At 33.7% G+C, this 17161-nt stretch overlaps 3 protein-coding genes across 5 annotated transcripts; 2 read left to right on the top strand and 1 right to left on the bottom strand.

Annotated features, from left to right (window-relative positions):
• Positions 1–3: 3 nt before the first annotated feature.
• On the top strand, positions 4–6645 carry LOC105674856 (SPT16 homolog, facilitates chromatin remodeling subunit dre4). Of its 2 annotated transcripts, XM_012371469.2 has the most exons (17): positions 4–516; positions 603–707; positions 1065–1229; positions 1312–1464; positions 1555–1701; positions 1793–2062; positions 2165–3454; positions 3534–3716; positions 3806–3937; positions 4017–4186; positions 4287–4470; positions 4551–4629; positions 4716–4872; positions 4952–5038; positions 5134–5199; positions 5265–5384; positions 5459–6645. In XM_012371469.2, the coding sequence occupies exons 1-17, from the start codon at positions 448–450 to the stop codon at positions 5463–5465; spliced, it is 3384 nt and encodes a 1127-aa protein (XP_012226892.1). In that variant the 5' UTR covers positions 4–447; the 3' UTR covers positions 5466–6645. The 2 variants fall into 2 exon arrangements, with proteins under 2 accessions (XP_012226892.1, XP_012226893.1); XM_012371470.2 differs by lacking the exon at positions 5134–5199.
• A 2243-nt stretch (positions 6646–8888) lies between these two features.
• LOC105674859 (odorant receptor 63a) lies at positions 8889–13751 on the bottom strand. The gene is made up of 12 exons (XM_067349716.1): positions 12768–13751; positions 12508–12627; positions 12286–12403; positions 11910–12171; positions 11686–11838; positions 11513–11603; positions 11089–11225; positions 10557–10689; positions 10096–10492; positions 9780–9869; positions 9380–9660; positions 8889–9036 (listed from the first exon to the last, which is right to left on the bottom strand). The coding sequence occupies exons 1-9, from the start codon at positions 12909–12911 to the stop codon at positions 10430–10432; spliced, it is 1221 nt and encodes a 406-aa protein (XP_067205817.1). The 5' UTR covers positions 12912–13751; the 3' UTR covers positions 8889–9036; positions 9380–9660; positions 9780–9869; positions 10096–10429.
• A 44-nt stretch (positions 13752–13795) lies between these two features.
• LOC105674861 (odorant receptor 63a-like) lies at positions 13796–16619 on the top strand. 2 transcript variants are annotated; one of them, XM_067349725.1, is made up of 9 exons: positions 13796–13939; positions 14087–14206; positions 14325–14442; positions 14584–14809; positions 14881–15033; positions 15139–15229; positions 15510–15646; positions 16017–16149; positions 16210–16619. In XM_067349725.1, exons 1-9 carry the CDS (start codon positions 13796–13798, stop codon positions 16261–16263), a joined length of 1176 nt encoding a protein of 391 aa, XP_067205826.1. In that variant the 3' UTR covers positions 16264–16619. The 2 variants fall into 2 exon arrangements, with proteins under 2 accessions (XP_067205826.1, XP_012226904.2); XM_012371481.2 differs by having other exon boundaries at positions 14548–14809.
• Positions 16620–17161: the final 542 nt, after the last annotated feature.

Below are 17161 nucleotides of genomic sequence, written 5' to 3'. Positions count from 1 at the left end.
GCTGCGTTTGCATTGTTTTCATAAAAGCGAATTTGATTGACTGCTGCGCTAGTTACACTTTATTCCCTAGCCACGCTGCGGCCAATCAATTTCCTGCTTTTACAGAAGAAATGGGAAAACGCATTATTGCGTCTCTATGCAGAAGGCACAACTCGTGGCATCGCGTGCTGTTGCGGGTTTGGTTACATGTGATGGTGTAAAAATCCCGCCATCTCCGCGCTTCTCATCGCTACCAGTTGTTGTGGATAGTCAGTTTTGGATATTAATCTGTTATTACTCGTATCGTGTGCACTTCAAGCGGCACGAAGGAAAATGTGATAACGCTGAAGCTATCTACGCGTCTTCTGAATGTTTTGTTCCTTACATCGCGAGTTAATAATAATTTCACATCGGACCACATCGGACGGATCTTGTAGCCGCGTGCGTGGGTAAACTCAAACGCTAACCATGGCAAACGTGTCTCTCGATAAAGATATGTTCTTCCGGCGCATGAAGCGTCTGTATGCCGCGTGGAAGGTGAGTGCACTGAGAAATACACGTCGTGATGTTTCTTAGTTTTAGCCAAGCCTTGTACTTTTCTTGTAATCTTTTGTTTTCAACAGGATGGAGAGATCGACAACGATGACAGTTTCAGTAAAATGGACTGCCTCGTTTCTGCTGTTGGCACTGATGAGGATATCGTTTACAGCAAATCCACAGCGTTGCAAGTATGTGTGTTTCAGACGCATCAATTTTATCCGGATTTAAACTGGATTCGTTATAACAAGTATCTTATCGAAAGACATCTAGCACTAGTAATTCTGATTTCTCTAAAAGCAAACATTTATCGTCTTGTATGTCATAGCTTTTTATAGATTGTTTGCTTATTTCATAATATTATGTAATAAGATTTTACAGTCCATATTTTTAAGAATTGAATCCTCTATCTGTTCCGTGTTTGTCGAAAGTGTACAAATCATTAGATTATTTACGATAAGTTAACTAGATACACTTTCGTTACAACTATGTTGATTTAGATAAGTTTAGAAGATGGTTTTATATAATGTATCGATGTTTTGTTTCAGACATGGCTGCTCAGCTATGAACTTACAGATACAATAATGATTTTGACAGAGGAATCGATTAACTTTTTGGCCAGCAAAAAGAAGATTGAATTTTTGAGAAAGGTGGAAAATCAGAAAACTGAGGATACTGATGTACCAGCTGTAACGTTATTTGTGAGAGATAGAGTACGTATATTAAATGATTTATATAAAAAATTTCATTATTAAATATGTCGGCATCAAACAATACTGGAATATATTTTTAAAGAGCGATGAAGATAAAGCGAATTTTGCAAAACTCATTGAAGTGATGAAGCAAAGCAAAAAAGGTAAAACTTTGGGAGTATTTTCGAAAGAAAATTATCCAGGTGCCTTTATGGATGCGTGGAGAGCTGCTTTAAAAAGTGAATCCTTTGATACAGTAAGCACACAGATATTTGAATATTTATAAAAGATATATAAATGTGTATACATGTGTTTAGAAAATATAAAACAATTTTTAATCAACTAGATCGATGTGAGTGCTGCAGCTGCATACGTCATGTCTCCAAAGGAGGATAGCGAGATACTTACTATAAAGAAAGCTTGTTTAATATCTGTGGACGTTTTTACAAAGTATCTTAAAGATCAGATAATGGAGATTATAGATTCGGATAAGGTGAACTTTTTATAATTATATAAAATTACAGCTGTATTTATGAAAGAAGGAATAGTGGAGAAATAATTATGATTGTTCATGTCGATTGCAGAAAGTTAAACACTCAAAATTGGCGGAAGGCGTAGATACAGCTATCACAAATAAAAAGTATGTAACTGGAGTGGACGTCACGCAGGTAGATATGTGTTATCCCGCAATCATACAAAGTGGTGGAAATTATTCACTTAAGTTTAGCGCTGTCAGTGACAAAAATACTACCCTTCATTTTGGTGTCATTATTTGTTCATTGGGGGCACGTTACAAATCCTATTGTTCGAACATAGTGAGAACTTTGTTAGTTAATCCTACAAAGATCATTGAGGTATGTGGCAAACAAACATTTTATATGGTAATGTAATTCTTATATTTCTAAAATGATTACAGAAATTATCTGTGTTATAATTTCCAATACATCGTTTTACAGGAAAATTATAACTTTTTGTTACAACTTGAAGAGGAGATCTTGAAGAAACTTGTTGCGGGAACAAAAATAAGTGAAGTATACGAGACTGGTATCAAATTTGTAAAAGACGAAAAACCAGAAATGTTGAATCACTTAACGAAAAATTTTGGATTTGCTATGGGCATTGAATTCAAAGAAAGCTCTTTACTATTGGGCCCTAAAACTAATGCAATAGCTAAGAAGGGCATGGTGTTTAATGTTAACGTTGGTCTCGCAAACCTTCTCAATACAGATGCAACGGACAAGGAAGGAAAAACATACGCCCTTTTCATAGGCGATACAGTTATAGTAAATGATGGCCAACCTGCTACTAATTTAACCCCCTCGAAGAAAAAAGTGAAAAATATCGGAATATATGTAAAAGACGATGAAGATGATGATGAAGAAGAAGAAAGCGGAAAGGAAAACGGAACGAAACCGGAGATCCTGGGACGTGGGAAAAGGACAGCTGTGATAGAGTCTAAATTGAGAACAGAACATAGCTCGGAGGAGAAAAGGAAGCAGCATCAAAAGGAATTGGCTCAACAGTTAAACGAGATAGCCAAGGCGCGATTGGCCCAGCAGTCTGGCGGTAAGGAAGAGGAGAAAATACGCAAGTCGACAATATCTTACAAAAATCTGAGTCACATGCCACGCGAACCAGAGGTGAAAGAGTTGAAGTTGTATGTGGATAAGAAGTATGAGACTGTGATTCTACCTGTTTCTGGTATCCCGGTGCCCTTCCACATATCAACAATCAAGAACATTTCGCAGTCGGTAGAAGGGGATTATACTTATCTTAGAATAAACTTTTTTCACCCCGGCGCAACAATGGGACGAAATGAAGGTGGCTCTTATCCACAGCCCGATGCGACCTTCGTTAAAGAAGTAACATATCGAAGCACAAACACCAAAGAGCCCGGCGAAATCTCCGCGCCTTCGTCAAATTTGAATACAGCCTTCAGATTGATTAAAGAAGTTCAGAAGAAGTTCAAAAATCGAGAAGCGGAGGAAAGGGAGAAGGAAGATCTCGTAAAACAGGACACCTTAATATTGTCGCAAAACAAGGGCAATCCAAAATTGAAGGATTTATACATTCGACCAAATATTGTTACGAAAAGGATGACGGGTGGATTGGAAGCGCACACAAATGGATTCCGGTACACATCGGTCCGCGGCGATAAAGTCGACATTCTTTATAATAACATTAAAAACGCCTTCTTCCAGCCATGCGATGGTGAAATGATTATTCTGCTTCATTTCCACTTGAAAGTACGCATCTTAAATAAATAACTTTCTGCTTATAAACGTGATATTAATTTTTTAATTATTTTTAAAATTTATTTTTCAGCATGCTATCATGTTTGGTAAAAAGAAACACGTCGATGTACAATTTTATACAGAAGTTGGAGAAATCACTACAGATTTAGGCAAGCACCAACACATGCACGATCGTGACGATCTCGCTGCTGAACAATCGGAACGAGAGCTGAGACATAAATTGAAAACTGCTTTCAAGAGCTTTTGTGAGAAGGTGGGCAACGAAATTAATTTCATTAATTTGCCGATTAGTGATTTTGCATTTATTCTCCTTCTATAAATATGTATTTGCGTTGTATAAAGGTTGAAGTGATGACGAAACAAGAGATTGAATTTGATACGCCATTCCGGGACTTGGGATTCCCTGGTGCACCGTACAGGAGCACTGTTTTGCTACAGCCGACTAGTGGATGTCTGGTTAATCTCACAGAATGGGTAACGCTTTTTTCACGAAACAAAATTGATATTCTAAAGAAAAATGAATACTACATAATACATTGCGATTGGATTTCAGCCTCCATTTGTCATCACACTGGAAGATGTTGAATTGGTTCACTTCGAGAGAGTACAGTTTCATTTAAAGAACTTTGACATGATTTTTGTCTTCAAAGATTATCACAGAAAAGTAGCAATGGTGAATGCCATTTCTATGAACATGCTGGATCATGTCAAGGAATGGTTAAAGTAAGTGACTTTTTTTACTCTATATAAAATTAATGATCTTTTACAAGAGAAAATAAATTTGCATAATTATTTGTTTTTTTTTTTTTTTTTTTTTTTTTAGTTCATGTGATATTCGGTATTCGGAAGGTGTCCAGTCTTTGAATTGGACAAAGATTATGAAGACTATAACCGATGATCCCGAAGGATTCTTCGATAGCGGCGGCTGGACATTCTTGGATCCTGAAAGTGATGCTGAAAATGAAGAAGCCGAAGACGAAGACGAGGAAGAGGATGATGCATATGAGGTTAGCATCGGACAAAACAAATTTTCTAATAACGCAGGGATGATAAATAAATCTCATTTATATTTTAATCAAATTTGCAGCCGTCTGATATGGAAAGTGAGGAAGAATCTGATGATGACACAGAATATTCCGAAGCTTCTGAAGATAATGATAGCGAAGGTATTGCTTATCAGAAATTGCATCATTATATTATTCTGTTCTGTTTTCTAATTTACTTTTTACTATTTTATTTTTTGCAAAAATAGAATTGGGCAGTTCTGAGGAATCTGGAAAAGATTGGTCAGATTTAGAACGAGAAGCGGCTGAAGAGGACAAAGAAAGAGTGGACGAGCGTTACCGCGACGATTACAGTGGTGCTGGTAAGAAGAAATCGAAGCAATCCCCAGCTCCTTCAAAAGACAGGTATCGATATATGCAGACATATTTGATTTTTTTTTTTTTTTTAACATTGATTGTGATTCATATTTTTTGTTCTGCGTAGACGCAACTCTAAGCACAAAAGCTCTTCGAATTCAAGAAGCAAAAGTTCGTCCAGCAGTAAGGACAAACGGTCACCGGACAAACACAGGTGAATATCGTGTATTGTAATTTGAGAAATATTTTCACGTAAAGTAAGTTTTCTTGTTGAGAAATTGTACTGAGTTTTATGCTCGATAATTAAAGAACGGATCGATCACGGAGTGGGGGCTCGCACAAGAAAGGGTCTCCTTCCAAATCGTCCAGACACAGGTGATTACCGCTGAATTTTACGTTTTTAATGTTACTAAAGTTGCAATTTGTTTTTTTTTGTTTAGCCCCAGAAAGAGTGATAAACATGATAAGCGCGACAAAAGTAAGTCGTCGCATTCTTCATTCAGTAAAAAACGTTCTCGCGAGGAAAGTTCGGAGAGGCACGATAGGTCTAAGAGATCCAGGTAAGTAGTGGTCTACTTTTAACTCATTGTTTCGAGAATGCTCAGTTATATATTTAATTACTATACATTCGCAGGAAGTAAATACGAAAACTCTACGCTAAGAAAGAAGCACACGAGAAATCACCACAAATACCATGATTCTAAGGAAAGCTTTCTTATTTAAGGCATAGTAATTAGCTAGTTTATAAGAATAGTACATTCTCTTGCATAAAACGAGCAAAGCAGAAAAAATCACACGGTGTTACATGATTGTTTATCATTGTTTCAAATGTCTTGTTTGAGTATTTGACCTTTGTATACATCTAGTTTTTATTTCAATATGCAATAAGTTTCACTTACGGTACTGATATACATTAATATCCTGCAACCACATTTCTAAATGAGCTTTCAAATGTACATAATGATAAAATTTTATATGAAGTTAGAATATGTAGGAATGAATGTACGTTGCATATATTTCAATTTTAGTATTCCTCTCAGAAAAAAAATAGGAAAAGAGGAGATACAACTTTTTTTTTTCATTTGTTTTGATATTTTGTAGTTCTTGCGTCTTCGATACTAATATAGTTTTCCTAAGATTAAGTATATCTCATTCCATTTCGTATTCGGTAATATAAAAGTTGCGCTTTAAATACAAATAAGTTTTCGATAACATGTGTAGCGTAAAAACGACGAATTAATTGAAGTTCTTTCTTTCGTAAAGGAACAATTTAAAAAATTGTTTTCGAATAATTGAAAGGTATTCACCTTTGTGTCTATGTGATTAAGAAATGTTACATAATAAAGAACAGCATTGATGCAAGAATTTTGAAATAAATCGTCATGGATGGCGAAGAAAATAATTGTAAAAATGCAAGACAATGTACTAGTAACAAATAAGATTCATATAACGTTCTACGGACCCTGACAAAACTTTTCTTGGTGCTTACTAAAAATTGATTTTTTTTGTGTATTTTGAAGTGATTTTATAATTGGGTTTATAATCAATATTACAAAATTCGTGTCTCATGTAACAAAACGATATCTTACTCAATTGTTTCTACTCGCTTTGATAACTCGAAGATGCAAAAATCACACTCACCTGCAGTTCACGTCCATGCATTATGCGTATGCTGAAAAACGAAGGAATTATTGATTTAAAAGATAAAGAGAGAAATGTATCCTAGAAGTTGCCCAAAACTCATTTGTATAGTTTTCAGATCTGTACTTTGAATCTGAACTTTGTCTGAAATAAAACCGTTTTTAAGTTATTTATCATAAATGTACAAATGTCATTTGTGGTTTTTATATTCCAAAATGTAATGTTGATATATAAAAATGACTATTTTATTAAAATACCCCACATTTACATGAAAGAAATCTGCTTCCTATTATATATACGACAATATTATAGATTATCGGACAAGATAAATGATCTCTCTGAATACAATGTATGAAAAGTTGCAGGAAAATCGAGCCAGGAAGTATCAATTGACTTTTTTACAAGCAAGATATAAAGATGATTGACCTGTACACTATTATATAACGATTTTTCTGGTAAGTTTATCCGCGGAAGGCTGTGTACATGAAAGAAAGTGAAAGTTCCACAAAAGTATGCATCGCGATCTTCTCTTTCAGAAATAGATATGTATTACATTAATGAGACAATAAAATTAGCGAAGCAAAACACGGATAACTCGGTCTCATAATCCCGTCGTGTCTCGATTATGTTAAAACTCTCGACATGTAATAAATGGCAGAAAACAGAAGAGCCATTCGGCAATAACGTGAATAGAAGAAGTGAAAGTGCGCTTCTTGGACAAGTAGTCTTGCAACTTTCTCTACGATATATCGCTAGCGGCATACATAATTCAAACTGAAGCACTTCATAAGAATGATTAATTTCAACCTACGAATCGTTTTGTGCATTGCACAATTGTAATGCAAAACAGATTTTGAAACTCATACATTCTTGAAACTGTAAAACAAGATAAGCAGAAGGTATTTTTTGCTACAAGATACATTTCGGTGCTTATAACTTATCTTACGCATGCAATACGAACGTCGTGAAGAAGCTGTTTTCTTCCTTGCGGACAAAATGTGTAAACTAAGCTGTTTTTTTTTCCTTTCATATATTTATTTACGACAAGTGAAAAATCGTTCTACAGTGAAGAAGAAAAAGGCGAAAAAATCGTTTCTACATTGGAGAACATTTTTGCAAGATACAAAAGACAGAAAGGAACCATTTGTTCATAAATATAAGTACAGAGACAGGACTTAGATTATGATTATTTCTACACGACGGTGACGATGACGACGATTGGACGAGGAGAAAGAGTTTAATTTCGACCGATTTGATCGATCTGGGTCTGAAGATTGTTCACCACTTCGGGTGGTACGTGCTCGCCTAAGATCTCGAAGAGATTGATTCTCTGGTCTCCGGGGATTGACTCGTAAGCGGCCAACTCGATGCCTTCTTGGACCTTCTGTATAGTCGCATCCTTGGGGATGAGGTAAGTGTTCTGAGCTTGTCGTATCGCCTCATTGCTGAAGATCTGTCCGTCCTTCTGCGGATACGCCGCGATTACTCCCGCTAGGAGTAATGTGGCCAGCGCTACGGAGTGAAATTTCATCTGGAAACAAATGAGAGGGAAAATTATCGAAAATTTTCTTGCAACAGAAAATACAAATCGAGTAGAATTTAATAAGGGTAAAAAATTTGTTTAATTAGACGGTGAAGATTTCACAGAATATTTGAAATAATTTTTTGCAATATAATTCAGAAGCGTTGCGTTACGCTAGGAATAGAAATTATATTTTTACACAGCAATTGCACGAGGTATCTCGGATCAATGGAAGATTATTGTGTAAAATGTAAGAAAACGAAACGCCGATGGCTGGCGAAAATTCATATCGAAAGTGACGGCGTATGTTCCAAGAATGTTGGCCCGATCTCTCCTTAATGGTTGAGGTCATGGTAGAATTGGAGCGACGTTTACGGAGAGTCCAGTCGCGACGATCGCGATAAAGAGTGTACGTAAAATTCGCGCTTCGATAAAACGACAGATGATTCCCGATAAAAATTCTAAACATATCTTTATGCAAATTTGTATCATAATGCATGCGAAATTGAAAGCAGTCTCTCAAAATTATACAATTATACATTTCTCAAAATTATACAAATGTGAAAAATATGCAAAATACGCAATTTTTACACTATCATATTTGTATTATAATGCATGCGAAATTGAAAGCAGTCATTTCTCAAAATTATACAAATGTGAAAAATATGCAAAATACGCTATTTTTACACTATTTATCATCTCGTTTTTCTTTCTTCATAAACAAGTGCGTAATATTTTTTTATAGACAAGTGAGACGCAAAAAATGACACGAAGCGCGATTAAAGGAACCGATTTCGTCATTGAACAACAATGAGAGATGCGTACGGGACAAAGTTTATTTTTTTTTTTCGAGCAAGGAAACAACGTGCGATTCTCTACTACGTGATTACGGTACTCACGTTGAAGGTGTAGTTTCACACTCGACCAGTCCGAAACGAAACTAAGCGCGCAGCGACGGAGGTTGCTTTTATACTGCGCGTGGTGGCAGACGAGCGGTGAAATGCCACTCCCATTCTTCTTCAGGAAGATTCGCGATCCAATGTTTCAATCTGTGGGACAAACGCATAAACAATCTGGAAGCACTGTCGTCACATATTTCAAAAAATGTAAAAAGTCCTACATAAAAACAACGTATGGACACTCTACGAAACATATTAGCAAACAGAAAATCATGCAGGAGGAAAACATAGAGCGCGGTTTATGATTCATGTCATATTAAAAGCGCAATATAAGAATGTTCTTACGCTTAACATTTTATTTGTATTTTTCATTTCATTTCTTTTACACATATTATTTCGCGTGCGATTTACAAGACCGCGTTTAGCACCACAGGACCGTTTATGATAATTTTTTAAACGATAGAATGAAATACACGGAATATGCGACACTTACGTGACACAAACTGGAAGGAATATGGCAGAATGACAGTCGGGAAAAATAAACGACAAATCAGTTGAGTCATTTCGCTCGGTACGTTCTCAAGGAATGTCATGCGCCGACTTGCTGCGAATATATCGATGCCCCATTGACCAATATACGGCGCGGACAAGATTCACTGCTGCCGAAGAGTTTCACTTTTATGAATATGTTTCTCTCTTGGATTTTGAAATTGTTTTGCAACATCATCATCAAACATTCTCCTAATGTCGGACGAGCGACAGTTCTACAAGTTTCTGTAAACGTTAACCTTGTATTATAAAAGCTTTGGAAGCTTTTGGAAGCTTTTGGAAGCCACAAAAAAATACAGTTATATTAATGACACAAAATAACATTACTGTCAATTTATTTATACTTAAAAATGTTCCGCCTAATTTGTTATTCAAATCCTTCCGCTTCTCATGTTTTTAGGAGATGCACGTGTCCGCCCGTATTCTGCGTGAAACTGTAAGAGTATTTCCGTACATCACCGCAATTCGAAAAAATAGGAGAAAATTGTAAACGAAAATGTAATCAGAATGCCAGCACGTTTGCACGTTTCTGTACGAAGTAATTCCATTAAACTTTTCTCAACGCTGTTCGTAAAGAGACATAAAGAAACTTATCGGCTTTGCTTATAATAAGACATTATGAAGCTACATGGAAACGTGCTATTATTATTTAATACTCACCACGAAAGAGATACCAAAGGAATTTACCCAGATCAAATGTTGTCCGTCGATCAGAAACAAAATTAATCGAGTAGTTAGATGAAACTCTGTGTCTGCACATTATGTTCATAAAAATATTTGATTGATTATTTGCTTTCTTTGCATTTGAAATTTGTAGTGTGAAATTCGACTGTTTTACGCAAGTGCGGTTGACTTTAAGATGATTTTTGTGTTTAATAATGTCGATTAACGCTGGTTAATTTCACGGTAAATACGAACAGTAATACAAATCACTAGCATCTAATAAGACAGTTTTATAAAATATACTAATTAATATAACGTAGTAACTTAGTAATTAAGAAATAGCTTCATTGAATGATAAGAACGTCATGAAATAAGATAAGGCCGTCCGTACAACCTGTAATCAAGTATATAAATTGTTTTGTATATAATACAAATCAGTTACAAATCCGCGTACTTACCAAACCATAAGTCACCATTGACAACGGAACCATGTTGCCTGCTGTCAAACTACAGGGTACAACACTTCTGTAAAGAGTTACAATTAATAAAGATTTTAATCTCGGTGAGCAATTGTACCATTCCGCAGCATATCTGGAAGAAAAGTTCGAAACTTGGGGTTTACATGAAATTTGGCTTTAGAAAAAAATTTAAATAATTTTTTATACAGAATTTTAATAAATATATATAAATACTAAGTAAATTCGTCTATATATCAGAATCGAGTTTAATACTTCACTTTCTAAAAGATTTTATTAATATCATGCAAAACATTATACAAAAAAAATATGGCACATTAATTATAATTCTGGAAGAAGCTTTAAATCCATTTAATAAATTTCAGAATTTAATTTTGTAGAAATTTATACACAGATTGTAGATTGCTTTTTACTTATTTTGATTAAAAGATTGATATTAATTATTTTGAGTTAAATAGAAATCTACAACACATAAATATACATGCAAAAGTAATTAATAAAAAATTATTCTTACGCTCGGTAGAATACATTTTGACTTTCGTCTCTTAATTTTTGGCCAGAATAACATGAGATCATGAGTTGTATTAATATGGCTATGATTACGAAGATATATCTTATTACACCTTCTAATTGATCTAATACATTTATGATCTACAATTCATTCGAAGTATTTAAGCTTTTATATAATAATTTATATAATAAATTTTAAATATAATTTTAAATATAATGAATTTCTATGTAATAATGTAATTATTTGGATTAATGAAATTATATTTGAATACATTAAGATTTCGACGTCTTCGACTTGAAAAATAAATCGACAGCAAGTAAACGAGGAAAAGTGGACAATTTAAAATGTTCTACATAAAAAATAAATTTTTTTCTATAGAAACATTTATTTTCTCTTTATATATTATAAATAAACGGGTAACGCTTACTTGTATTCCAAGAAAAGTTATAATTGCTCCGTACAACATTAATAAAAATAATGAAATAATTTGATACGTTGAATTCAACATATCGACGAATCTGTGAAACAATAATAATATGGATATATATTACTTCTGTACACATAATTATCGCGCAAACATCATTTAAAAGAACTTCTTACTCTAAAGCAAGCTGATATTTTTTTAAGCATATAATGTATTCCTGATATATCATTCGTTCATTCTCAAATTCTAACTTCGTCTTTATGCAGCATTCAATCTTCCTAGTATCTTTGTTGACATGCAGTTTTGTTATTATCTCTTCTAATTGCCGACTGTGAAATAAGATTTGCAATCAGATATTTCACGAATAAATTAGAGTATCGTACGTATTATGCATACATACCTAATAATTGCGAATAAACTACAAGCGTGAATGGTACAGACAAGAAACGTAGTATCATTTGCAACCATACTGATAATGCTAACCATAATCAAACTCACAATGTAACAATAAAGCTGTGTGTAATATTTCTCCTCATCTATTCTGAATTTTGTAGTCATTGGCAGTAATCGCGGACGTGTTTCGTTAAGCGGACGTATTATATCGAGAAAAACTGATGTTAACGGTATTATCATAAAAATTATTGTTAAGCAAAATATCCACGCTGTAATTTATTATGTTTTTTATATATTATATGTATTTACAGATAATGTAATTAAGTTGATAATTTCTTAACGAAAAATGTATTGTTTCTGTAGTAATAATCTAACATACTCACTAGAATAAAAAATTGTCAATTTTCGCGACATATTAGAATAATCTTTGAGAGTTTGAACTTCCAATTTGCTAGTAAATATATTCCAATGATCATTCATGGCGGTGCACATACGTTTAAACTGTTGCAACAAATACAAATTAGTACAATATAAAAAGTAAGATTTTATGAAAATTATAATTGAAAGTCAGTCAACATGAGAAAATAGTACTGTTGTGAGCTTACCATTTGGCGGTTCCAAATCAAGTTAAATGTTTTTCCAACTGTAGAGTTTAATGCGGCAAATTGATAGCAAATCTCAAAAACAACTTGCGAATTCTTCCAATAATCGTGCAACATTAATATCTAAATATCATAGTAATAATTACGATCCAAAAAGAAAGTTATACATTATAATTACGTGTGGAGCAACAAAACTCTTTAACTGTCAATTAAAAAACCATGTAAATTAAAATGGTAATATTGTCAGTGTACGCGCGCATTACCAGAAATGGATAGTAAGATATTTGGACCACAAGGCATGAAATTGAAATTAAATTTCTTGATAGTTTACTCTGGTACGGCCACACGCCTAAGTAAGACAGATATATTTTAATGACATTGTACTGCCGCTCAAAATGCTCTAGCATGACTTTAGTATCTGCTTGCTCTCTGCTGAAGAGTTACAGTACGAATAACAAGTGCAGCTTTTGATACGGCACGTGCAATCTGTGCTATTTTGCAGGAAACTGTAGCTCAAGTACGAAATTGCAAGGTGGCAGAAATCGCCCACCAATTACTTCCGCCAACGGAAAGGGCATATTTGTTTCAAATGCAAATTGCCACTTTCGACCAGCCAGATCAAGTGGCGTTTCATGGATACTTTTTTCAAAGTGGCATATATACGCAGCAGTAAAGGCATCACACAACGGCGCCCAGAGTCGGATGGACAATTGAGAAAGTACTATAAGAATAATGAGACCGCACGAACAAAAAGCAAGCGTCCTCTGACCTGTCCTTCCAGTGATTGCGATTAATTTCATTCTGATCCGTTGCAATTTTTAGCATCAACTGCGATCTTGATTGATACGCGCAGGTGTAGTTGGATTCAAGTACCCCTTCTTATGCCCGAGTAGAGTCGACGAATTTCCACGGGAAATAGGACACTTGCTTTTTGTTCGCGCAGTCTCATTATTCTCATAGCACCCCCTCAATTGTCCATTTGATATACTCTACCACGTCATGCGATACCTTTACCACGAAACGTATAAACTACTTTGAAATGAATGAAATATCCATTAAATGTCACTTGAGACCTCGCTGGTCGAAAGTAGCGATTTACCTTTGGGACATATATGCCCTCCCCATTGACGGAAGTAATAGGCGCACGCCGACGATTTCTGCCATCTTGCAATTTCGTAGCTATGGTACAATTCCCGGTAAAATAGCATAGATTGCGCATACCGTAGCAGCGGCAAAAATTGCGCGTATCATTTGTGCCGCAACTCTTGAACAGGGAATAGATGCAAGAGTCATGCTGGCAAATTTTCAGCGCGAGTATAACATCAATAAGATATTGTTGTCCAGCATTGGCCTGTGGCCGTATCAGAATAAGCTCATAAGATACCTGATTCTGATTCCTTGTTTTGCGAGCGAAGTATCTTACGTTCTGTTGGAGGTAATGCGTGCGTACACCGATAAGCAATATTACTATTTCAATTTGCACAGCTTTGAGATTAGCATTTAAAAAGAACTGTTATTTCAAACGTGATTATTGGTATATATTATTTTTCTTACTCGTAATTACTGTTGTGATATTTCTTAGATATTAACGCTGTTCGATTATTGGGAAGATATGGATATTGTTTTCGAAGTTTGCTATCAATGTGTCGCGACAAGCGCCATAATCGGACAAATATTCAACGTGTTTTGGCAGCGTGAAAAGGTAAGTTTACGAAAGAGCACTATTTTCTCGAGAAACTTCCGATTATAATTTCAATAAAATCTATTCTACCTATCTTTACGTTGTACTAAATTGTTTTTGTATTTGTTGCAATAATCAGATCAAACGTATGTACAAAGCCATAGACAATCATTGGAATATATTTACTAGTAAATTGGAAGTTCAAACTCTCAAAGATTACTCTAATATCACGCGAAAATTAACATTTGCTTACACCGGTAAGTATACTATATAAAGAAACTTTATACAGTTTTTTTTTTTTTTTTTTAAATATTGACTTACTTACATAATCCGTAAATATATAAAAATACATTAAATTACAGTGATGATATATAGCATGACAATAATATTTATATTAGCTCCATTAACACCAGTTTTCCTCGATATGATACATCCACTTAACGAATCGCGATCGCGATTATTCCCATTGACTGCAAAATTTAGAATAGACGATGAGAAATATTACACACAGCTTTACTGCTACATTGTCAGTATGATTGTGTTCAGCATTCTCGGTTTGGCTGCTAGTAATTCAACGTTTCTTATCTGTATCATTCACGCTTGCAGTTTATTCTCAATTATTAGGTATGTATATATAATACATACGATAATTTAATCACTTCGTGAAATATCTCATTGCAAATCTTATTTCACAGTCAACAATTCGAAGAGGTAATAAAAAAACTGCATGCCAATAAAAATATTAGGAAATTCGGTTGCCGCATGAAGACGAAGTTAGAATTTGAGAATGAGCAAATAATATACCAGAGATACATTATATGCTTAAAAAAGTATCAGCTTGCTTTAGAGTGAGAAGTTTTTCTAAATAATTTTTGCGCAAATATTCTGTGTATTAATATAATCACAAATATAAAATATAATATATGTAAATCTGTATTATTATTGTTTCATAGATTTGTCGATATGCTGAATTCAGCGTATAAAATTATTTCATTAATTACATTACTATTGAACGGCGCAGTTGTAACTTTTATTGGAATAATAGTAAGTGTTTATTTATCATAATTAATCATAACCCTTTCATTCATCATACAGAAAGAGAAAATAGATATTTATATAAAAAAAAAAAAATTTATTTTACATGTAGAACATTTTAAATTATCCACTTTTCCTTGTGCTACCGATTTATCTTTCAAGTCCAAGACTTTGGAAGCTTAATGCATTTAAATATAACACACTCTATTAATCCAAATTATTACATCATTAAACAAAAATGCAATATATTTAATAATATAAAGTCGTAAATACTTTGAACGTATTGTAGATCATAAATGTATTAGATCGAGTGCGAGAAGTTATGAGATACACTTTCGTGGCGATAGGTATCTTAATACAACTCTTGATGTTGTGTTATTCTGGCCAAAAGTTAAGAGACGAAAGTCAGAATGTATTCTACCGAGCGTAAGAATAATTTTCTATCAATTACTTTTGCATATTTATGTATTGTAAACTACTATTAACCAAAATAATTAAAAAGCAACCAACGATCTGTACATAAGTATCTACAAAATTAAATTCCAAAATTTGTTAAACGAATTTAAAGTTTCTTCGTGACAGAATGATAATTAATGTGTCATATTCTTTTTGTATAATGTTTTGCATGATAATAAAATCTTTTAGTAATTGACAAATATTAAACTCAATTCTGGTATATAGACGAATTTACTTACTATTTATATATATGTATTAAAATTCTGTATAAAAAATTATTTAAATTTTTTTCTAAAGTAAAATTTCATGTAAACCCTAAGTTTGAAACTCATTCTTCCAGTTATGCTGCGGAATGGTACAAATGCTCACCGAGACTAAAATCTTTGTTAATTGTCACTCTTTATAGAAGTGTTGCACCGTGTAGTTTGACAGCAGGCAACATGATTTCGTTGTCAATAGAGACTTATGGTTTTGTAAGTACGCGAATTTGTAACTGATATGGTATGCAAAACAATTTATATACTTGATTACAGGTAGTACGGACGGCTGGATCTTACTTCATGACATTCTTATCACTCAAAATGTAGTTATTTCCTGGTTACCAGGGATTATGTTATATTAAGTATATTTTATAAAGCTATCTTATTAGATAGTAATGGTTCGTATCACAAAAGTATGAAATTAACCGCTGATCGTCGTTATTGAAACATAAAAGTCACCTTAAAATCAATACTGCACTTGCGTACCTTAACAGTCAAATTTCACGCTAAAAATTTTAAATAGAAGGAAATTAAATGATCAATCAAATATACTTTACCTGAGTATTGACTTTGTATTTTAACAGCTTCTGGTAAACACGGAAAGAATATAACTTTAATGGCACAAAATAACATTTATGTGAATATATTTAAGTAATAATATTTTGCATAATGTATTATTCCAATTTTCTGTTTTCCATTTCTTTGACAATTGTTATCAGAAGATTTTCGAGTTGTAAAATAAAACAACATTTACATTTGTATTGTATTATATTTGTATTGTTTGCAAAATTTTTGCACTCAACAATAATTTTCCCATAAATTTATCGTAGATTTTTTCGTCTTTGAAAATAAATTGTTTTATATAAAGTCTTTCCTTGATACAGTGTTAACTGCAAAATTAAATATTTCCAAAAATTTTTTTTAATTTTTACCACGTTTCTTTATATTTTTAATGTATGACGTATTTACTTACTTTATTCTTATGATATATATTTTCTATCTCGATCAAGAAACGAAACATTTTTTATGATATACTCCTAAAGAAGATTATTCCATATTGTTCAAGATTTATGCAATGTAAATAAAACTGACCTTAACAGTGCTGTCTGGATTACAAACAACGAAATCCGCATCCATACCTTCCAATAAACGACCTTTGCGGTATTCGAGACCGCACAATCTCGCCGGCTGGCTATTGAATAGCTTCGAGACATCGGAAAATGAT

Source organism: Linepithema humile, chromosome 2 (genome assembly GCF_040581485.1).
Source record: "Linepithema humile isolate Giens D197 chromosome 2, Lhum_UNIL_v1.0, whole genome shotgun sequence".
In the NCBI taxonomy this organism is placed as follows: Eukaryota; Metazoa; Arthropoda; class Insecta; order Hymenoptera; family Formicidae; genus Linepithema; species Linepithema humile.
The sequence above is the reverse complement of the archived record's forward strand: the minus strand, read 5'-3'. Positions and strand labels throughout refer to the sequence as shown.